Source organism: Salminus brasiliensis, chromosome 14 (genome assembly GCF_030463535.1).
Source record: "Salminus brasiliensis chromosome 14, fSalBra1.hap2, whole genome shotgun sequence".
Classification (NCBI taxonomy): Eukaryota; Metazoa; Chordata; class Actinopteri; order Characiformes; family Bryconidae; genus Salminus; species Salminus brasiliensis.
In genome coordinates, this window is record NC_132891.1 from 7840256 (window position 1) to 7864134 (window position 23879).

General features: G+C 41.6%; 1 protein-coding gene across 3 annotated transcripts in view; it reads right to left on the reverse strand.

Moving 5' to 3' along the window:
* Positions 1–7005: 7005 nt before the first annotated feature.
* The window catches only part of znf385a (zinc finger protein 385A), a 90230-nt gene continuing 73356 nt past the window's right edge, over positions 7006–23879 (reverse strand). For all 3 annotated transcript variants that reach the window (XM_072696133.1, XM_072696136.1, XM_072696135.1), the window contains 4 exons: positions 16828–17157; positions 11783–11967; positions 11370–11462; positions 7006–10811 (listed from right to left, as the gene is read on the reverse strand). In XM_072696133.1, coding sequence (XP_072552234.1) covers positions 10572–10811; positions 11370–11462; positions 11783–11967; positions 16828–17157 — 848 coding nt within the window. In that variant the 3' untranslated portion in view covers positions 7006–10571. The remainder of the gene's footprint in view (positions 10812–11369; positions 11463–11782; positions 11968–16827; positions 17158–23879) is intronic.

The following is a 23879-nucleotide window of genomic DNA, read 5'->3' on the forward strand; positions in this document are numbered from 1 at the left end:
TGAATGCGACCAGTCCATAGTCTGTAGTGTTTAGCAGTCACAGTCATTCTACAATTTCAACAGAGCCAATGTATACGTTCTGTATACTGTAGTTAAAATTGTACAGTCACAAATGATCTCTGATCTTCTAGCCCAAACTCATCCTCATACTAAACTCATAGTAAAAGTATAGTTTTCCAATTTAGCTAATAAAACAACTGAAGCGCCCGTAGGCTACCATTTTTCAATTTTTCACTTTTCATAAATGTTTTATATTCCTGTAATTCTCATAAATAATTTTTACAAATGATATATACATATTGCAATAATAAGTTCTCAAGTAGGCTGTTTGTTACTGTGCCTTAAAGTACACCCACCCTTAATATCAGGGTCTCCCGCCCTCGTAACACATTTGCACTTTAGAGGGTTGATAACAAGCATGTGGAGGCGGAGCTTGGTGAGGAATGGGCAGAGGAGAACAAAGCCAATCAGAGACTGTTCTGCCTCCTATGTCATTGCTCCCACCAGTGGTGCCACCAGTGCCAACGCTACGTAATGAAGAGGAACAATCCTCTCTCTTTCCGCGTCAGCTGAGGCAGAGTTATGGATGCAGCAGAGTTGAATTTCCAACCACTTGGGGGCGCACTAGGAGTACAAGGAGTAAGTGTGTGAAAATGTTTGTAGCTCTGTTTTGATTGGCTGTGCTGTAGGGTGTGCCATTCAGAAAGCACTCAGAGCTGAAACACTCCTGAAAACTGCAGTGAGAGTGGGATGGGCTAAACTGCAGTAGGCTGAATAGGCGGAGATATGTTAATGAGTAAATTTATTTAAATGAGAAAAATTTAGTGTTCAGATATACCAGTCGGTTTCAGGAAAGACAGAGTTGGATTTGTGCAACCCTAGTATGCTGTGTTTGTGTGTGTGTGTGTGTGTGTGTGTGTGATGGCATTAAAATGTGTGACGAAAGTGCATTCGGCTGCTGATGGAGTTGTTCATTTTGTAAGAGAAAAGCCTGAGCCTTTCAATTTCAGAAGCTTTCCTCTTCGAGAGAGGAGTTGCGGACACCTTTTTTTTGCTTCTACTTCCATCCCATCTCCTCCTCTCCATAAGTGACTTCCTCCAGCCCCTCTTCGTCTCTCAAGTGTCTGAGAAAAAGAGCACTATAGTTCTAATAATACGCCAATCTCACCAAGGCACTGCTCTCATTGCATCCCTCCATCAGACGCTGTTCTGCAGGCCTACAGTTGGATAAGTTCAGTATACGACTCACACTGAAACAAATTTGAACCTATTTATTGGTAGATCCTGTTCTAGGAACAGAGGTGAAATACAGTGAAACACTTCCTGAGAAACACGTAACCACTACACTCTAAAAACACATGTTTTGAGTGTTTGGTAAGGTTGATGGTTATATATAAACACAATGTGCTCTATTGCTTTTGTGCAGTTAAGAAAATGTATATAGATATATAGATAAATATAGAGTATAATAAGTGAGCAATTATTAAAATAAGAGAAGCAATCCAGTGTTAATATGGTATCATTTAAAAAAATTTTAAGTGTTTATTATACATTTTGAATATTAATGAAATATTTTAGGGGATTATGCAAGTATTTGCATACCTAAGTATTTATTATAAATATATAAACACATGTACTTATGAGAAGTATTTTCATACTTAATGAGTGCTTTTCTACTCCAGTACTCACAGTACTTTTGCCAATATTGACTATGTACTATATCATATATGCAATTCTACAAATTAGCCATCATCAAACATCAGCTGTCTTTGTTATGAAGTTGCTTAAAAATATTTCTTCTTCTTATTCGCTTCTTCCTGAACAGCGTCACAGCAGGTCCAGAACCTACCTGGAATCGTAGGGCGCAAGGCCGGAATACCCCCTGGACAGGGCACCAGTCCATCACAAGGTTCCATACACAAACAATTTACAAAACAGTGTAGCAAATTGTCCTATCATGTGATTTGGGAGGTGGGAAATCAGAGTATCTGGAGAAAACCCACACGGACACTGGGAGAACACAGCAAACTCCTCACAGACAGTGACTGGAGCAAGGATCGTACCCACAACCCCAGACCCCTTGAGCCACGTGACACACATACACACTACTTATGGTGCCACTGTGCCACCCAAAACCATCCCAATTCCTCCCAAATAAAATAAGATATAAAGAGTGAATCACTGTGAACAACAGACCATGCAGGTCGAGCAGTGCCCTCTAGTGCATCTGACTCTGCTGCACTGGATCCACAGTATTATGTGAAACTCAGAATGCAGAAATTCAGAAATGCAGCTCACCATTAGGAGACATTGAATCATTTAGACGTCTGATCATACTGTCTGATGAAAAGCACTGAAATGACGTCTTTACCTTGGCCTACGTTTCGAGCACAGTGTCCAGTGAAATCTGAGGGCCAGAGGTAAGGTGATGGAGAATGAGGCTATGTACCGATCTGTTTTCTTTGCTGCATGGATGAGTAACATCATCTCCCACCAATTACCCCCAGCGACAGACTGAGGTCTGTGTACCACAGGAAAAAAAAAACACCCGAGTGTAAAGCAAAGTTAATTGGATTTTAGCAGCTTGTGAAGGACAGCTGTTACACACGTTCACAAATGAGCATCTGAAATGTATTCATTTTGAAAAGCACTTACATATATGTTTTAAATGGACACTGCTGCAGTGCTTCTGCTGATGGCTTTACAGTACATTGCGAAGTAATGATGTTCTTTTGAACAGTAAAACCTCTCTAACTTACTGTTAGCTATTTCATCTCGCTCAGTGTATTTGGCCTCGCTGATCGAGAAAAACAAAAACAATCCCAGAATTCTCTAAACTTACTAAAAGCCAGGCAGATACTCAACCCCAGATCCCAACATCTTTAACCAGTCATGTTTTTATGGACTATTTTAATAATAAAATAGAAAATATTAGACAACAAATCCAACCCTGCTTATTAAATCAAACATGGCCGTCACCTGATGTAGTTGCTTTAGAACATAACTTAGTTGTAGAACAAAGGCTGGAAGCCTTCTACCCACTTCCACAGCCTGAACTAGAAAAAATTATATCCTCAGCTAATTGTACAACATGTACACTCGACCCGATTCCCTCTAAATTGCTAAAAGAAATTCTCCCAATTATAATCAGACCTCTTTTAACAATTGTAAATTCATCCCTTAGCCTAGGGCATGTACCCCAAACCCCAAAATTAGCAGTTATAAAACCTTTAATCAAGAAACCAAATCTTGATCCTAGTGTATTATCTAATTATAGACCCATCTCAAGCTTAACATTCGTATCTAAGATATTAGAAAAAGCTGTGGCCCAACAACTCTGCTTATACCTGAGTAAAAATGACATGTATGAGAAATTCCAGTCTGGATTTAGACCCAATCACAGCACAGGAACAGCCCTAGTGAAGATTACGAATGATCTCCTTCTTGCCTCTGATCAAGGCTACGTATCTTTATTAGTCCTACTAGACCTTAGTGCAGCCTTTGATACAATAGATCATACTATATTACTAGAAAGATTAGAGAAAATGGTTGGAATCACAGGGACAGCCCTATCATGGTTCCAATCATATCTAACGGGACGCTATCAATTTGTAAAGATAAAAGATTTATCTTCAAACTACGCAGAAGTAAGATATGGACTTCCGCAAGGCTCAATTTTAGGACTGCTATTATTTACATTATACATGTTACCACTGGGCTCAGTTATAAGCAGACATGGTGTTAATTTCCATTTCTATGCAGATGACACACAGCTCTATATATCAGCCAAACCTGACGATAAATTTAGACTACAGAAAATGGAGGACTGTGTAAAGGATATAAAACTCTGGATGTCACATAACTTCCTTCTCCTCAACAGTGACAAAACCCAAGTTCTCCTTTTAGGTCCAAAAGACTCTAGAAATAAACTATCAGACTTAATGTTAGACTTGGCTGATTCTTCCATCATTCCATCGTCACAACAGCCTTTATGCAGCTTAGGAACATCTCCAAACTAAGAAACTCCTTATCACTACAAGACGCAGAAAAGCTAGTACATGCTTTTATTACCTCAAGGCTAGATTATTGTAACGCACTACTGTCAGGTTGTTCCAGCAGGAACCTCAATAAACTTCAGCTAGTGCAAAATGCTGCAGCCAGGGTCCTTACTAAAACTAAAAAATTTGACCATATCAGTCCAGTTCTATCAGCACTTCATTGGCTCCCAGTTAAATTCCGTATCGAAAACATAATTCTTCAATTAACATATAAGGCCCTACATGGCCTCGCTCCTGAGCACCTGCGGGATCTTATTGTATATTACGAACCATCAAGACTACTTAGATCTCAGGGTGCTGGCCTCTTACTCATTCCCAAAATTCAGAAAACCTCAGCAGGGGGAAGAGCCTTTTCTTATAAAGCCCCCCAGCTCTGGAATAACCTTCCAGATAATGTTCGAGACTCAGACACAGTCTCAATCTTTAAATCTAAGCTGAAAACTTATATGTTTAGTTTAGCTTTTGGTAATTAATGTTTCTTAGGTAAGGGCTGCAGGTCCAGGAGTTCGCGGACCCAGGGAATTGTAGTACACTGAGATGCTGGAGTTGTCGTCTCGCTGCTTACACGCGATCACTCAGGTTTGTTGACGGTGGAGCAGATAGATGCTGATGTTCTCAGGGTGCGCCCGTGTCCGTGTTACCTTCTGGCTATCTCCTTTTAATTATGCTGTGATAATCAGACCTGCCGGAGTCATCAGACATACCCAGATGCTGATTCTCAACATTCTCTGCCCTCCATAAAATTCTTCTTAGAACTAACTTTTCTCTTTTTACCTTCTTCGAGTAAATGGCCACCCAGCCCGACCTGCTGGAAGATTGCCCGCTGAGATCCCCTCTACCTGCGTCCAACCAGCTGCCACCTACCAGTCCGGCCAGCGGGTCTCCCCCAACCCACCACCACCCATGGCTCACCCGCCTGCCGCTGCTGCCTGTTTGGTGGCCGTGCTAAAACCTAGATGGACTTGTGTCTGTCTGACACTATTAATATCACCACTATCAACTTTCTGTTGTATCTGGTTTGGTCATTTTTATCATTAATGTTTAAAATAGTCTGGCCAGAGGAGGATGGGTCCCCCTTGTGAGTCTTGGTTCCTCCCAAGGTTTCTTCCTCCAGCTCTGGGGGAGTTTTTCCTAGCCACTGTCGCCGTTGGCTTGCTAACGGGGGTCTTTGACCCTTCATGTTATTTCTTCTTTCTTCTCTGTCTCTGTCCTTTATTAAGTACTAATTATGTAAAGCTGCTTTGTGACGACAACAGTTGTAAAAAGCGCTATACAAATAAATTTGACTTGACTTGACATCTACCCCTCTTTCTTCTCTCCTCTCCCTGCCTTTATTTCTCCCTCTCTTTTGTCACGTACGTAGAGATAGGGGCCAATTCTTCTTGTCTGTGTTCCTGTGTTCTTGGGAAATGTCATAATTTGCAGCCCAAGCACAGCTCCAGTCAAAGGTTCACATCTAGCCAAGTACCGTCCGAATGCCCAGGTGTGTTCTTGTTCCACCCATGTTATTGAGGATGCATCAGGATGGGACTTGTGTGGACTTGACACGGTCAAACATCCCAGAATGCATTACGCACCTCATTCCGATAGCAAAATGACCGCGCAGCGTTCTCCCGTCCTCAGCAGTCTGTACTGGCAAGTCAGTTCTACCAAATACACCAGTCCCAACTTGGCGTACTTTGTATTGAGAATTCCCCAGAATAAACTGGCTTAGGCATCATCATATACATTATATGATTATATGCTATGATGATATGACTGTATATATTTTTATATCAGATCAGAGAAGAGATGCAGCTAAAAATCAATTTAAAAGTAAAGTTTAAAAGTAAAAGATTTTTTTTTTATCTGAAGCTAGTTTGAAGAGCAAAGCTTGGTTCTCTTGGATTTCTCCTGGACGCCCCCAGTCCAGCCAGCACAGCCTGGATGTGTTCAACTCCATCAGCAGCAGCTCACCTGATTTACCATCATTAAGCCCTGATTTACCAAACCAGGTGTTGGATGATCACTATAAATAATACTAGACTCCATGAGGAGAACTCTGGAGATGTTTTAGTGATAAAATCACTGGTTTTTGGAATGTTATTAGTATTAATTTTCATATTAGTGTTCTGATTCATGTTAAAATCAGAAGATAACTTATCTAAAACTTAAAATCACTTATTTCCACTTCAACAAAATCAACAAAATCATATAAAACTTTAGTGTACGCCTTCACTCATCTGGTCAGTATAAGGTCACGGTTATGATCACCAGCTGCTTTTAACAGGATAATGCACTGCAGTCCAGCAATTAGGTTTACAATGCCCATGAGAACCAACAGGACCATAAAATGCAGTTAAGCTTATAATGCAATGATAATATTTGATTGTCTCATAATAACTTCCCTCCTAGCAGCTCTAAAACGTCTCATAAAACTAAACAAAGCTTTTCTGTGATCACAGTTCACAGCAGGTCTGAGGGAGCTCGATCAGACCACATGCATCGCTCCGCACAGCGCCTCCTTTTCCTTGAGTGGCAAATAGAAGCGCTCCATCTAGTGGTGGATTTCAGGCAGTGTAGCTTCATGATCACTTCCATGTGCGCACGCTCACTCTCTAGTGGGCATATGAGGAACTGCAGGTCATTTATAACAGCTGTAGAACCAGACAGACCTATGATGAACTATAGCTTCATTTAAAATTGAAGAGAATCAGTTCAGCTGAACATTTGCTGTGATAGTGCGGGATGAGGGGTGGAGTATGGGTGGGGTGGGGTGGGGTGGTGTGGGGTAGGGGTGAGCATTTACTCTCTATCTCAACCACTCATGAAAACTTGACAAGTGTACACTGTGAAGATCCTTAATAAACCAAATATTATAATCCCACCTGATATCATAATATTACACCTTTCATTATTTATTAGAGGATCGGTTGAATTATTGATAAAGCAAGGGCACTGCAAAGAATGAGGTTTAATATTCTTTATTGATTTATAGACATTAATCTGTTTTTTTTTTCTGTGGTAACTCCAAGGTTCTCTTGATACCAATAATATTTCCATAAAGTTCTGTGTTTCATTTAAATTACATCTATGATATTGTACTCACATATGCATTTATTGGTTGATCTCCTTTATTGCAATAAACAAGAGTAGCCAGTATGAGTTGAATATTGCTACGTTTCGCCATACATACTCTTCGCCCCTCTGACAATTCAGTTCAAAAATAACTTTTATTGGCAAGACGAGGTTTGACCAAAGCTTCTCCGTATTTTTCCCTTTTCTCTGCTCCTGGAGAGGCTTAGGGTGGAATAAGGCTACGGCTAAAACACACTTCATCACTAACGTTACACCTGCCCTGAAAGGTTGGATGGATCTACCAAAGAACTCCAGACATTTATGTACACTGATGATGCTTCTTCTGGGGGTGACTACAGGATGAGCATCTTTCTTTACAGAGTTATTTTATTTTTTTCACGGATGGAACTAAGTGTGTCTGTCTCATGCTTGTGTGGAGTGTGCAAAGTGGTGGATCACTTTTACTGTGTGGGGTTCACAGCCCGTAGAGTGTTACTGAAGCCCCTGGTGGCCCGTTTTTACTGTGTTAGCGGCAGCGCTAACTGAAAAATCTCCTTTAACTGCAGATCCTGAATCAGCTATATCCACTGTATAGTGAGCATCTGCACTTAGAGGACACTTTAGAGCATAGATCAGTTGTGAGCACACCAGGGCCCAGAGTGGTCTGTAGGCCACCTAGACAAGTCTGGAGAGGTCTGTACACACACTCACACACACACAACACTAGAAGATACACACCAACAAGAACTATAGCACCCTTGCTAGTGCCTCGCTAACTAAAGAGAAAAAAAATCAAATACATCTGCAAATAGAGGTCAGTTCAATCAAAGCACGATGGTGGACGCCAACATCCGTTAGCATTAAGTAATGGCATTATTATCATGAGACTATACTAGACCTGCTGTCCACACACACACACACACACACACACACACACACAAAAACAAACAAACTTTGAAACTAAGCTACATATGCAAAGGGTATGGCTGACTATATATTGTTTTCACTCAGGTTTTGCTGTGTCCTGGGTCCCTTAGCAGAGATTCATAAGGCCCTTTAATATGAAGGGCCAGCGACTGCCCCCCCCTCCTCCCTCAAAGTCCCTCCTGCTGCACTGAAAAGGCTAGCATCTCTGTGGACGAACACGGATGCACACGCAACCGTTTTACAGAACCCTGTACATTTGGTGTATAATGCTCATCTAGAACAAGTCACATAAATCAATTACTTATTGCATTGCAATATCCAAACAACAGTAAGACATGTTAGCGCGTCAGCGCATTGCTTGTCAATGGAAGGGCATTGTGTATCTCCAGCAGTACTTTGTGAGAAATGCATCCAACATAGCGGGCCATTGTTCTCATTTGTCTCGTCCTCCGAGTCGATGCTTCCACTTGCCCAGGTACATCATTATCTACAGTGAGTAGGCCACGTCCCCCCAGAGTACCCCCCACCCCCCTGTCGTGCAGGTTTTCTACCTACATAGAAAAATATTTTTTTTCTTTTTCATGTGGAGTTTTTTTTTCCCTCATAATCTTCACATCACTATGTAATCAACAAAACAGTGTTCTATGAAAATGAACAAACAAACAAAAATCATAATAACCAACAAAAACAATAACATTAAATCCATCATAGTCATAGTAAAATAAAAATTAGATGCATTGCATGGCTTTAGATTCAAGACAGGAAGTTCAGACCAAAGAACAGGAGATTGTACGGTCTTGACCTTGTCCATTTGTGACCTTCTGACCTTCAGCTTAGATTCTCTGGATATCTTCTCTCCCTACCCCACCCCCTGACTTCCTGCTTAGTTAATATTCTCCTGGTTGTTGTTTTTTTATTTTTGTCATCCCTCTTTCTCAGGGTTGCCAGTTGGTGGAGCTGGAGGTGGAGCCTGGCTGGGCTTCAGGCTGAGAGACACAGGAGCAGGTGGTGGAGAAAGAGCTGGATTCATATTGCTGGTCTTTTTCATTGAGGTTGCATAATCATTTTACACTCATATATGGGGAGGGGGTTGAGAGAGAAAGAAGAAAGACAGATGTAGAGAGAAAGAGAGAGAAAAAGAAAGAGAGAGAGAGATAGAGTGGATGGTCAGAAGAGCTTGTGAGAGTCCAAACATGTGCTTGTGCTGTCTGCTCTCCCAGCACCCAGTCCAATGGTTCCTCAAACGCCACTGTGAGTCTGCTAACAGCTACGCCATCTTATAGGTAACATATCTCAGTTATGTTGTGTTACTACTGATATCAACCAGCTCAGAGGATCTGGACTACACTACACTACACGATAGAATAAATAGATATCTACTGGTCTTCCTTTGGAAACTATAAGGGTAGATGTGCAGGACTGATTGCAACCAGCCAAACAACCAACCAGTCTATCAGCTCACAGAGCACAGATTGACGGGTAGCAGAGATATGAAGAACTGGAGGATCTTCTCTGCATCTCATCTTCCTTCCATCTTGGGAGAGAGGGACTGAGTGGGATGATAAGTGATTGATTTTTAATGTTCATCAGTTTTGAATCAGAATCCTGGTAACTGCTTCTCCGACGAGTAGATGTTTCCACCATCTAGCATCATCCAGCATTAGGCCGGAATTGGGATCCCTCTCATATCATCCACATACAGCCAACGCCCCCTCTTGTCTCCTTCTTCTCCTGCGTCCTGCCATGGCCCAGTATGACGTTGATCACCCAGGAACTGATGTGAGTGCACAACTCAGAAGCAAAGTCTCCGTACTGAAAAGATGCTAACATGCTTACGATATCCCAGGCCAGAGCTTCAGACGTCACGAGCTGGTTAAAGCAGAAACCACGTGAAGCAGCTATCCTACTGAGGGAATAGGGTTTCTTTTCTTTTATTTTCTTTTCTTTTGTACTTATTTTTTCCAAGGTGCATAGGGCTGAGGACACACCGAACCGGAATGAAAGATAGGGAATCTTACATGTACTGCGACCCACAGTACATACAGAAACGGTTAGCAGTAGTCTTTATTCTTTATGTGTGTGTATGCTAATGTCTGTATTAAACCTTCAGAACTTAACGTAAGCAGTGTGCCCGGTTCCTACGTGACTGCCTCTATCTCACAGTGTATGTGTGAAAAGAAGGGAAGGGTAGACGTCGATGCACAGCGGATCTGAAGAAAGTCTTATTTACCATATCTCTCCTTTTTACAATTTGCTAATTCATCGGCCACTCACTCAGTCAGTTCCCTCCAAAGGTGGAGGGGCAGGGCAAGGGGATAGAGGAGGGATGGAACGCCTGTCAAGTCGTCTTCTCCCTTCTTTCTTCTCTATTTTCCTCTCACTCTAGTTTGTTCTTTTTTTAGAATTGAGTAGTAGGTGGATGAGTTAACTCGGTGGTTTACTATTGTTTTTTTTTTTTTCTTAATTTCTTCACAGTGTGCTTTTGGAGGTGTTGCTCCTGACTGGCTGTAGGTTGAGGGAGGGTGCGTGTCAGTAGGGGGAGAAGAGGATTGGCCCGTGTGAGGTGCGGATGGGCCCGGGGGCCGGTCTCAGGATGGCATGGCTAAGGGGTGGGCCCTGCAGGAGATGATGATGATGATGATGATGCGGATGGGGGGCGGGAGCTGCGGCGCGGAGAGCCAGCGGATTGGAGGAAGCAGCGGCTGCCATTGCTGCAGCAACGGCCAGAGGACTGGGCAGGAGACCAGCGCCCAACGCTTTGGTGAGATCCTGAAAGAAAGACGGAGAGCAAAACTGATTGAGCTGCACGGCAGAGCTGGGTGACTGGGTCTTAACAATCTCCATCAATAAATCTGGCCACTTTAGCCACATAGTCCCGTTCAGTGCACTGAGCTAATTGCTCAGTAAATAAATAAAATCAATAATAAAATCAACTGACAGTCAGAGACAGTTCAACAGGCAGGTAAACAGTGTTTAGAAAAACAAGTTCTGTTTAAAAGCTACTGTGAACCTTTAAAATGCATTTAGAATTGCTTATACATATAACATTTTTAAATATCTATCAGCCATTACATTAAAACCACTGGCAGGTAAAGCGATTAACATTGTTAACCTAGTTCCAATGGCATCTATCAAGGGGTGGATATATTAGGCAGCAAGTGAACAGTCAGTTCTTAAAGGTGATGTATGAAAAGCAGGAGAAATGGGCAAGCATAAGAATCTGAGATAGTTTGACAAGAACCAAACTGTGATATCTAGGCGATACTAGGGAAACCCCATATTTAGATTTTTCATTTAGGAGAGTTTGTGCACCCATGGGACACTTACCGTGAGGTCTGCTCCCCTGTGCTTTTTGTGTCGGCTTAGGAGTGGGTTGGGCTTCCCTGCCACTCCATCCCGGTGCCTTCGACTTGATATGTGCTGCAGACATAGAACACAGAAGCAGTCAGCATAGTAATTATTAAAAAATACATTTCTGATAAAACTTATGAATTATTCATTGCCGTGTGTGCGAGCTTCCAAAAAGCTAAAAACAAACAAAAAAGGGATTAGGAATGGATTATAGTACTGACTTAAAAATGACATTTTATTGCAACTCGGTTTCATTCATTTTGACAACACCCGTGTAAACTACGTACACATTTCAGATGTACATCGAATGCATTACTTTCTTCACTGCAGCGAGAGCTCCTGCACCCTGCAGTTTAACACGAACACAGTAATATGCTGTTTTTCCTCACCTGTTTGAGCTGCAGTTCCGAATTGACCCGCACATTGCAGATCTCACAGTGGAAGGTGCGTTCCTGAGTGTTGGGATCTGTTGCCCCACCTCCCTGCTCCCCACTGGGCTTGGGGCCTAGACGGGGGTACGCCTTAATGGGGCCCAGCCCGCTCCTGGCCTCCAGAATGGTTTTGTGTTTGGTGCCTAAGAAACATAGAGACACATAAGACAGGTGCTATTGCTGACACTCAATAAATCACACGCTTCACCAAACCAAATGGAAGGTATATTAGAGGAATAACACCAGGGGCTATAGTCAGGCATGACTCAGAAAAAGAGCATCTGCTCTGTCACACAGACTAATGGCCTAGACTGCCTTCTTACTATACCTTTGAACCTCTAGGGAAAGATAAAGACTCATTTAAGCATTCACACTTTCACAAGTTTCTGCCTTAAATGAACACACATGTGAGAAGTAATGGCCTGCCTCAAGCACTAGGGGGCTCAGTCAGTATCTTCATACCATGTCCACAGGACTGAGCTACAGTCTGCAGGCTGGAAACACTGACACGGATGGAGATACAGTGGAAAATCTATCTTCTGCGTTTTCTGTTTCCTTGTCATTTTGATGGCAATACATCATTACGCTCACTGAGAATCATATCTGGCAATGTGAGGAAAGCTGATGTAGGTACTTGCTACATTCCACTGAATGCAGTAATTTATTCATAAATCTAATGTTTCTCCAGGGTTTGCAGAGTACTGACTTAAGCAATGAGGGCAATAGTTGAGACCGCACTCTTTCACAGCTCTTGCAAAACTGCATTCTTTAGGCTCTTTTCCGACTCGCAGACACAGTGTTTTGCCAAACATGAACTTCATCAATTTTCATTGCTGGGTTTAATAAAGTCTCACACATGTTTCTGTTTAAGTGTGTGAGTGTCATGTCCCGGGCCTATGAGGATGAAAACATGGCTAAGCCTTTAAGGCAGAGAACACGCAATAGCCACATGCTTGGAAACCGACGAACCATCAATGTTCTTCATGATGCGTATAAAAACATAATGGTCCAGCCCACTCAGTTCCTCACTCACAGTTAATTGCATGTTTTTTTCTTGGTTAAAAAACAATTCCAGTCAGATCGAAAGCAGCCATCGTCTCCCTTTGACCGAGAATTTGCCTTGAGCCCCCAGATCCCTGAGCAGTGTGTGTGTGTGTGGGGGGGGGGGGGTGGTGGTGGTTTGGGTAACAGTGAGGGAAAGAGCGTGGGGGGAAGAGGGAGGGCAGTGAGAGAGTGACATGCTGGCCAAAAATGCACTCTTGCAATGTTTGTCTTCATCTTGGTTCCAAATTGGACAGACAATAAGAGTTGCTCGCCTCTCTGTCTGGACTCGATCTGTAAATACATTCTGGGGCATAAACAAACAGATGACACAAGTATTGACACATGAGTTTGGCCAACAGACTGAGGAAACCAACAGAGCCGCCTTTATGAGCAAACACTGAGCCCTTCCAGCTCCTCAACCTTCATTTCTCCACCTACTTCCACTCTGCCGCTCCACGTCTGCACATGTGCTTTTATTTTTGGGCCTCTGTCATTTTTTTTAAAGATTTGTTTGGCTATATGACTTCCAGATTGCGATGTTCTGCTTAAGGATGACTTATTAACCACCCCCTCCAGCAGCCTTTAATGTCTGCTCTCTCCCCCACCCCACTTGTTTGATGTGTACACAAGAAGAGTGACATCTTGTGTGTACATAAAGTGAGAACTCCAGAAAAACAGGAAATGCCCGGTGTTGGTAAAAGGGGTCAAACACGATTAACAGTCAATCCTGATTCAGATCATTAATATCATCTGGAAAGTGTAACAGTGATTTAAAGGCCTGGCTAGTCAATTTAACAAGCTTGGCATGTTTTCGCCTCTAATCAACTTATCTAAACAGCCAATCTCATTTCAGGGTACTTTAAATGACATGAATTTGATCTTGATCAGAGCGGCTGCCCACCAAATGAAGAGATGAAGAGTGAGCCAAAAAGATAGAAGGCTATAGCAATGTGCTTCATTCAGGTTTCCAAGTCAGTATATTGCGTTTAGGGAAAAAAACAGGTTGGCTGCTTAAGGAAATGCTGTATACTGTATCAAAGAGAACACTGAATGTACTGAAGTAAAGGGAGTACTGACTAAACTGTACTACAGCGAATACCAAGTATACTGAACTAAAGTAAACACTGAGTCTATTGAACTAATGAGAACAATTAATCAGCACTAAAGCAGATACCGGGTGTACTGTACTAATTGGAATCCTGAGTGTTTGGCACCAAAGGAAATACTGGATACATACTGTGCCAGTGGAAACACTGAGTATACTGAAACTAAGGGAATATATATATATATATATATATATATATATATATATATATATATATATATATATATAATAAATACTACTGAGTATATTGTACTAATGAGATATTAGGTAGACTGTACTAAAGGGGGCATTGTGTATGCTAACGTAAAGAGGATACTGAGTATACTGTAGTCAATACTAAGTATTATGTACCAATGAGTGTCACATATTGTATTAAAGAAAATACTGGATATATACTGAGCCAATAAGAAATAGAATATGAATTATATTGTACTAAGGAGATACAGATTATGTTAGTCTAAAGGGAACACTGACTGTAGCATAAAAATTAAAACGGACTGAAAATACTGGGTATATAATGTACACGGAGTACACTGAGTATACTGAAGTAAATGAAATACTGAATATACTGTACCAAACCGAATACCAATTACATTGCACTACAGATAGATTGAGTATACTGTACTAAAGAGAACATTTGAGTATACTAAGGTAAAGGAAATGTGTGTTATATTGTAGTAAATACTTTTTTTTAAGTATTCTGAAGTATTTGTATACTTTTACTAAATACTGTACTAACAAGAATAACCATAATTTTGTACTAAATGGGATAGTGAGTATACTGTACTAAAGACAATACTGGGCAATAATAAAAGGAACACACCTGCGAAATATACAAGAATGCCATATAACAAAGTATAAGAAATACTAAATTATACTGCAGAGCAGTGCCTGTTCACATAAAACAGCTTAATATAGTAATGAATGCAAATACTCCACACTAAGACTGTCTAATGGTTTTTAGGCCCCCCAGGGCATTGTAACAGAGCCTAGTCATGTGTAAATCACAGAAAAGTGAGTGAAATCTCTTTCACAGAGACACAGCAACCATCTGATTTTAGACATTTAAACAGGCGTTCTGCAGCGACCATAATTGCTAGTCTGCCCCTTCAACCAAGTGAAGTGTGGTGCCTTGAGCCTGGCTCAGCACATTGCTGCAGCTCAAAGCACAAGCTAAAACATGCATTTTTTAGCAGCTGATTTCTTTAAATAATTACGCGTTTAGCTGAGCAGCCTCGTGCAGGTATGCGGGATCATAGGCAGACGTGTATTAACAATCCTGGCAGCAGAGCAGGAATATTTATCTGACAGCACACCTAAGTTGTGTCCCATCATTTTTGTGCAGCTACAATGGAAAGTCAGTCCTCGGCATAAGTAACCAAACACCTGTGCTGAATTTGTTAACTTGGAGACCTGACACCCATCCAACTCCAAATGACTTTTGCATTTTAAATCGTCGTACTATGAACTGAGAGGGATGACCTGTTCGCCCGGGGAGACCAGACCAAGCATTTGAAGTGAGTAAAGCATGAACCGTGCTCTGGGTTTAAATACCTATAAATCACTTGCACTGATTATTCCAATGATGTAGTGTTCTGCAGATGTGATACTGCAGGAGGCATTATGCAATCTAGAAAAAAGCGACTGCAAATGCACGCACAGAGCTTGTCTAGTCCCAGTAGAGACATATTGCCTATAGAGTAAGACTTTCTGATTGAGCAGATGAACATAAACCTGCTGTCACCATGCCTACTTGTATGAAGCATGGTGGGTTAGAGGGGTTATCTAGTAGAAAGCCTTCTTCCCTGGACATTAGAGACAGTTAATCCAACGAAAGTACAATTAACAAATTTTAATATCCTTAATACCAGAATTAGCAGTGAATGAGCAGGTGTCCCAATGCTTTTGTCCATACTGCTTATGTAAGCATTATTTAACTGTGCATATGGAGAAGAACAATCTAGAAGAGTGTGAAAGGGGAACTGGGCAATGAACAGCTGCGAATAGAGGAGAATATTCTAGAGCAGTGAAAATAGGGAGAACATTCTGGAGCAGTGGGAACGGAGGAAAGGTGGAGAACGTTCTAGGACAGGGTGAATTGGGCAGATCAGTCTAGATCAGTACAAGTTGGGAGGACATTCTATATCAGCGGAGAACATGCTGCCTAAATGGGAACAGAAAACGTCAAAACAGCGTAAAAAGACGAACAGTGTGAACAGGGGCAGAACAACTGAGGAGAACATTTTAGAACAGCATGGATAGAGGAACACATTCTAACTGTGTGACTGGGGACAGAAACATCCAAAAATATGAAAAGAGGAACACATTCTAGAACAGGGTGTATGAGGGAGAACATTGTAGAAGAGTGTAAATGTGCCATTCTAGAGGAGTATGAATGTGACGGAGCATTCTAGAAGGACACAAACGATGGAGAACATGCTAGAACAAAAAAGAAACTGTAGAACTGGGAAAATCTAAAACTGTGAAAGAAGGAAAACGTTCTAGATCAGTGAAAATGTGGCAGAGCATCCTAGAAGGACATACATGAAGGAGAACATTCTAGAAACATGTGAATGAGGTTGAGTAGTCTAGAACAGTGTGAACAGGGCAGAGCATTTAAGAAGGATATAAATAAAGAAGAACTTTCTAGAACAGTTTAAAAGGAGGAGCACATGCTAGAACACACAGGATGGCACTCCAACCCAATTTGGATTGTTCCAATGTGCGCTGGGTTGTGGAAAACATCCACTGAATGGATCCTTAGGGAATAGAACATAGTTCTTCTAATTCATCGCTCCAAAGAACCCATATTTGCACCTGCAGGGCTGCAGATGGAATGTGTGGTGAAGCTCACCTTTGTTGTGAGCCTCCAGCTGGGAGAGAGAGTTGACGGCCACTTTGCACAGTGAGCAGTACAGCAGCTTCTTGGCCTTGTCTTCCTCTGTTTCGGGGTTGCCGGAGGCGGCTGTGGTTGCTGCAGGGGTTCCGGGGCTGGACTGCTCCGGGTTGGTGGGGCCACAGCCAGGGGAGGAACTGCTAGCAGGTGGGGGGACAGGAGTGGCAGGGCTTGGCATGAGGGCACCAGCGGAGGGGCCGGGCGAGTCTGGGGTAGGAGAAGTTGACGCAGGCAGAGGCCCCTGAGCCGCCACAGACCGGTTCAACTGAGGACCAGGCTGTGTCTCATCTACAAAACAAAGAAACACCACTATTATATCAACTGCTGCTTTTCTGTTCCGAGGTAATTAGAGTCTTGCTTTTGCATTCCTCACAATAAAGAATGGGATTGGAATGTCTTTTTTTCCCCCTCAAACCTCCAATTGAGCTGGCCTTGAAGGCCTGCCAGGTAGTACACACCACAGAGTTTATGGAGCATAGAAAAACAGCATTCAGAAATACCAGCTCATGAAGCACAATGCTTTAAATTGACATAAAAAGGTATTTCTGATAATCTTTAGGGTTGCTGCACAAATTTAAATGTGTTCTTTTTAATTTGTACAGCAAATGAAAGGGATCATTTGCAGTATTTTGGACACAGAGGGTTCAGAAAGTTGAGGACAGGACCGTGTGATGTGGTTTCACCCTTCTGCACCAGAGGAAAGAAATGGAAAACAGATGGGTTTGTTTTCCTTTCTGGTATTTTTGGGTGAGAAAGTGAAAGAAAACACACACTCACAAACACACATATACATATGTTCATACACAAATCACTACATGCCCTATAAACTATAATGGCAAAAGTATTGGGACACCTGCTCATTTATAGTTTTCTCTGAAATAAAGGGTATTTAATAACAGTTTATCTTGCTTTTGTTTAAGTAACCATCTCTATGTCCAGGGAAGAAGGCTTTCTACTAGATTTTGGAGGGGCATTGCTGTGAGGATTTGACTGCATTCAGCGACAAGAGCGTTAGAGCGTGCACCATCCATCATTACAGAGAACACAGTTCCGCTGCTCTACAGCTTAATGCTGGGGGGCTTTATACCCCTCTAGTCCACACCTGGCATTAGGCATGGTGCCATAGATTCAATAGATCTGCTCCAGAGAGTTTTTTACAGGGACAAGACAATGTGTGTGTGTGTGTGTACATTTGCACATCTGCATCAGCAATGGGTGAAACTTGCAGTACAGCTCAATACATTTATTAGAAAGGGTGTCCACAAACATTTGGACATATATTGTACAAAGTATTGTCTCTCAACATCCTTGTATCTACAAAACAGCAACTTTACAGGAGAAGAACTTTCAATGGAAGTCAATGTATAAAGATTGTATTCCAAGTCACTTTGGAGCATTTCTATTGGTCCATTTATGATCACAATGTATAGAACAACTGTCAGATTCACATCATATAAGAAAGTGAAAAAATGTTTTAAAAAATGGACATGTGTGTGCAGTTATATTTAATAGGGCATTTTATAATCTAAAAAAATCAGATCATAATAAATGCTTTTTTCCTTCCAGTGAAACATGGAGACATGGCTTTTGTCAAAAAGGACTTTTTTCTCCTAAAAATGTACGGAAACACACTCTCACACACAGGATACGAGGATACAGAACACACGCCTGTTTTGAATAAGGCTATCCCCTCCTATGAGTAATGCTTTAGGCATTCAGCAAGATTCTGGGTGGAGTACCACAAAGACCCCCTAAATTTGGGTGGGGGAGTATTCCAGAGTTCCGTCAGTCACCTCTAGTAAAAATAAAGCGATATCTTCCCAAACCGAAGGCACTGAGAGCCAAGTTCAGTCACACATTATGGTCTTGGAGAGAATATGTCAGAACAGTTCAGGCGAGAAACGTAAACACTGACTTTAAATGCTCATTTCCGTTTAAGGATTACGTAGGCCTTTACCATTTCCAACTACTTAGCCCATGAGCTCTTACACAAACTCATGCTCACGCTGCGTTTTTAACGGTTACACCCTGAGCAGCGCTCAGCTGTGCCATACATAACATAATCTTATGTAGCAGAAATGTTCTAGCTGAATGTTCTAGCTGTTTCTGGCGGAGTCTTACAGGTGGAGGAGCCACTTTAGAGCTCATTCTGACTTCATGCTGAAAGTCCCTAACGCCCCCTGCTCTATATCTCTCTCTCATTCTCACTCGCCAACTCTCTGCTCCCTATCTTTCCCTCACTGTCTCTATTAACTATTTTTCAGTTTGCAGAGCAGATGTGGGCCTGTGTGTCTTCCAGGCTGACCAGCTTTCAGAGGCTCATGAAGATCAGCTGGATGAAAGTGCAGTGTAAAGGGGAATGCCTCTGCGGGAAGATACAGGATGTTCGAGCAAACGACCCTTGTGACCTGTTACACACAGAGGGGAGAGTAATGACTCTATGCACACAGTACTGTGTGCTATTAGCCCTCTGAAGAAGTGAATGTATGGACATGTTTGGAGGGAGTGGAATTTATAAAGGGGATAGCTTTGGCTCTAAAATCTGACTGACTGAGCCATTTACAAATACATTTACATACATTTACAAAGCAGTTGTATACACACAGGCAGCTGCACAGCTGCACATCTTCCATTTGATCCAAAAGTGCTAGGATGACCACATTATGCACTTACAGTATGTTAATGTACAAGACCAATAAATAGCTTTAATAGTTTTTTTATGGGATATTTTACCACTTGTTTGCATAAATAAAATGTATGATCTAGTAAGTAAAGTGTTTTGGAAGCTTAACAATGTTTATCTACAACAGCTACCTCAAAACAATGAGAAAATATGGTTTTCCATGAGATGGGCCCTTTAAAAAGCTGTAACATAGCATTCTGTTAATAAACACTAATTGGTGGAAGAAGTGATTATTACTAATATAAAATATAATTAGTTGTTGCTATAATACAAATAATTTGATCATATTATAGTGGCTTTCATTTTAAAAGCAATAAGCTCCTACTTTTTGTGTTTTGCTTTTCCGTGCCCCTTGGTTTGTTTTCTTAATGAAGCGCAGCTGAACTTCCACTCCAACCTAATACTCGCAGCACTGCTTATTCTCATATACACCCACAATTATTCACCATGATCATCATCATTACACACACACCCACCCACATGTACACTCACAACCTTACGAGCACAGCATCAGGTCTGCTGAAAAAAAAAGTCTAGTGAGTGGCAGTGAGTGGGTGGTGAGGCACTGCAAACTCTGCAGCGTGCATGTGGTTTGGGTTAAGCTCTAGAAGAGTGAGGAAAGGTGGAGTGAGAGTAACGGGGGGTTCTTGTGGTTCTCTTAGAGCTGAACCGTTTCATTTACAACCATCATCTCCATCTCCAGCTTGCGCACTACACCAGGTGCAGTCCTGACCTTACTGCACTCTGTCCTGCACACTTCACAGCCTAACCCGACCATCCACTCTTGAGCGGTGCACACATTTTACACTCAAATGAGACAAGACTTGCATAAGCTATCAAAAACAGAGGCGTTCTCCAAACACAGCCAGGCCGTACCATAAATATTTTAAGAACGGGTTCAGAGGGGAAAACAACACTAAATATTATTTTCTAATAGTGAAATGTTTAAACCAGGCACAGAGAACCAAAAGTGGGCATGCTATTTGATTCTAAGAGAGCAGTTATGGTGTAACTATGCACACCACACAAATAAGGCAATTAAACTTACTCTAAAATCCTCTGCATGTTTCCCACCAGCAAACTCCCATGCTGATACATATTCCAACACCAAAACAGTGATGCATAGAATTCAATGGATTTAATAGTACATATGTTCTATAGGAAGCAAATACATACATACATACATACAATACAATACAATATATTTTTTTGTAATTTATTTTACATATTAAACAGTTTCCAGTGTCCTCATCTCATCTAAAAGGTGGCTATCAGAGCTGATGATTTTATTGGATCTCTCAGTTCTATTAATCCTGATCAAATCAAAGCTTTTCTAGTCCATGTAGATAAGTACTGCCAATAGAATAGGACTCTCTGGAGCAAATACACTTAAACCTATTGACACCATGCGTAATGCCAGGCATGGGCTAGAGGGGTATAAAGCTTCCCAGCATTGTGCTGTGGAGCAGTGGAACTGTGTTGTCTGGAATGTCTGGTTGGTGCTCCACTGTGTCTTTATACACTGCCGCTAACGAAACATAACTGGACATCTCAACATGCTTGGAGGATAATTCCTGCAAACTGCTAACACTGTAGTGCCATCCAGCCAGCTATGCCATGCCAGCCAATACTGGCTAGGTTCACCCTGAGTGATGTGGATAAAGGAAGGGCCATCCTACCCACCCAGAGAGACCAATTATGCTCTCTTTGACTCAGAGTCATAAATGGCTGTGGCATCACTTATTAACTCCCAATAAGAGGTGTGCACTTAGACAGTTGTGCCACTTGAGACTTATTAAACTTAACAGGATTTTGGACTCATAAGAATTAAAGCAATAGCTCACATATATAAAAAACACTAGCTTTGTAGTTTCTTCATAGCAGCAGACAAAACTGCAGCAGCACGGCCTGTGTGTGTGACAGGTGTGTTAAAGGGGTCAGATAGGAGAGAGGGCCAAAAGCCACCAGTCACCCCACCCCTAGTTAATCATTAACAAGCACTGAAACACAAGGCCCAATACGAGCACTGTGGCTGATTAATTATGGAGGGAGGTGCGTTCACTCTCTCTCTCTCTCTTTCCCTCCCTCTCTCTCTCTATCTCTCTCTCTCTTTCATTTCTGGCTCCTGCTTTAAACACTGAGTCACACAGGCCCAGACACACTTCTCCCATCCAGCAGCACTCGCCTATTTACCAAACCCTTCCTGTCATCTTTATAGACTGAGGGTGTTGCGGAGATCCTGCCACTGTAGCTTTGGAGGTGTATGATGACGGAAGCAGTCGAGGAGATTTAGAGGAGCTTAGGGACGCGAGGCTAGGAGCTTATCATTGCTGTCACAAGACAACTTAGCAACTCCATTTTATTAAAACTGTTTGATGCCAGCTGTAAACCAATAGAAAATGACCAAAATGACTTCAATGCAATGTTTTTAGGAAATGCTAATTTCATGCACATAAATGGACATGCATTGTCTATTGTATATTTTAGAGAAGCTCAGGGAAGCAGATCTAAGAGCTTATTATTACAGTCAGTTTATGTTACTCTGTTTAAAAATGCAGGCTGCCCTTTATGTTGCAGTAAACATTTGATCATCAGTAGACCAACAGAAATGGTACAAACTGATCCAATAAAATCTCTACATTAATATACAGTGCTGTGAAAGAAATGCTATTTTATCCAGGGGTGGTCTTCATCTTTAGTAAATGGACTGACCCATTGTTAACTCAGGTAATTGTCTTTATCTTATATTGGATGATCCGGCACATTAAATATGTTACAATAGAAGAAATTGGGAATAACTGGGCTAAATATTTTTTTCACAGTATTGTACATACAAATTATGAGCATAAAAACATTGTTTCTAAGATGCAAGGTTTTCTGCCAACAGTCACATTGGGCCAGGAACAGGCACAGATGAGCCCCCTTGTGCTATTTCAATCTCTATTCAGCTTCTGCACACTAATATACTCTTCTGCTATAGCTACAGGCCAGATGTGGCAGCCCAAAGCTAGCGTTTGAATGTGAGAGGCCCAGGCCACAAGATGTTTTGGTTGACATACTGGTTTTAGTGCAACCCTTCATTAGGGAGGGAGGGGTCATGAAGGAGTGAAACCAGTAGGGAGTAAACAGAGAGTCTGAAGATCCCTGTCAAACCTCCAGCTCCCCAAGTCCCTCAGGACTGACCTGGCCTCTTTCTCCCCAGAGCCTTGGACTTAAGCGATGTCCAGGAAACAGGCTCTCAGTGTGGAGATAGATTCATTCGATTGGGTCTCCTGGCAACAGCTGAAACTTTACACCCACGCCGGTCAAAAAAAAGGGGTGACTTTTCGGACTGGGGGTTTTGTCTTTCCTCCTTCTGGAAGAGGCTGGCTCCGATGATGCGTGAAAGCAAGTCTTCAATAAATAATAACAGTTTCAGGTCTAGTTTAGCACTGCATGGCAGCAGTTCTCATGAAGCGTGGGAATTCTCCTTCCAGCCCGACCTCCCACCCCAAACACACACACACACACACACACACATGTGCACAAAGAGCAAATGGAGCAAATGTGGAAAACACTTCTCAAGTTCCATTAACTGCTGCCATATTACAAGGCAACAAACACACCCATAAACACACATAGTGGTATGCAAATTACATTTAGCTGATTTTCAAGTGAAAATGAGTTAACAAATAAACCAATCATATACAGGAAAGAAGCTTAAATATGGTATTTGGGCACTTATTTGCTAAAAAATAAAACATTTAAAATGTGCCATAAACCCTGTATTTGTATATGTATATGCTGCATGTTATGTATTTTAATAAACTAAATTAAGCATTTAAACAGTAGTTGTGTATTAAAATTCAATTTCAATTTCTGTCTTTTGTAGATTTGTTCACTTATTTTCACAATAATAATTATAATAATAATAACGTGCATGTAACGTGATCAGGGGTTCCCGCCATTTTGCATATGACTGTATGTGAATATTGACATTCTCAAAAACAAAGATTCTAAATGGTTCTTTGGGGCAATGCTACAGAAGGAGCACTGTTTATTTCCCAAAGAACCGTTCAAAAAAATTTCTAAAAAAAGTTTCTAAACGTTTTAAATTTATTTCCCCAAGAAACATTTGAAAACATTTTTGGTTTGAGTTTCAGGAAATATTTTGAAATTTAAAGAAGGAAGAACCCTGAAATTGGTGGAACCATTATTTCAACGTTCTACACACTGAAAAATCTCAAGGTGAACCAAAAGTGGTGCTTTTATAGCATCACTAAAGGTGGGGTTATGAAATAACAGAATTCTGGGGAAGAGGAACATGCCTGAAGCCCCTGCTTGTCCC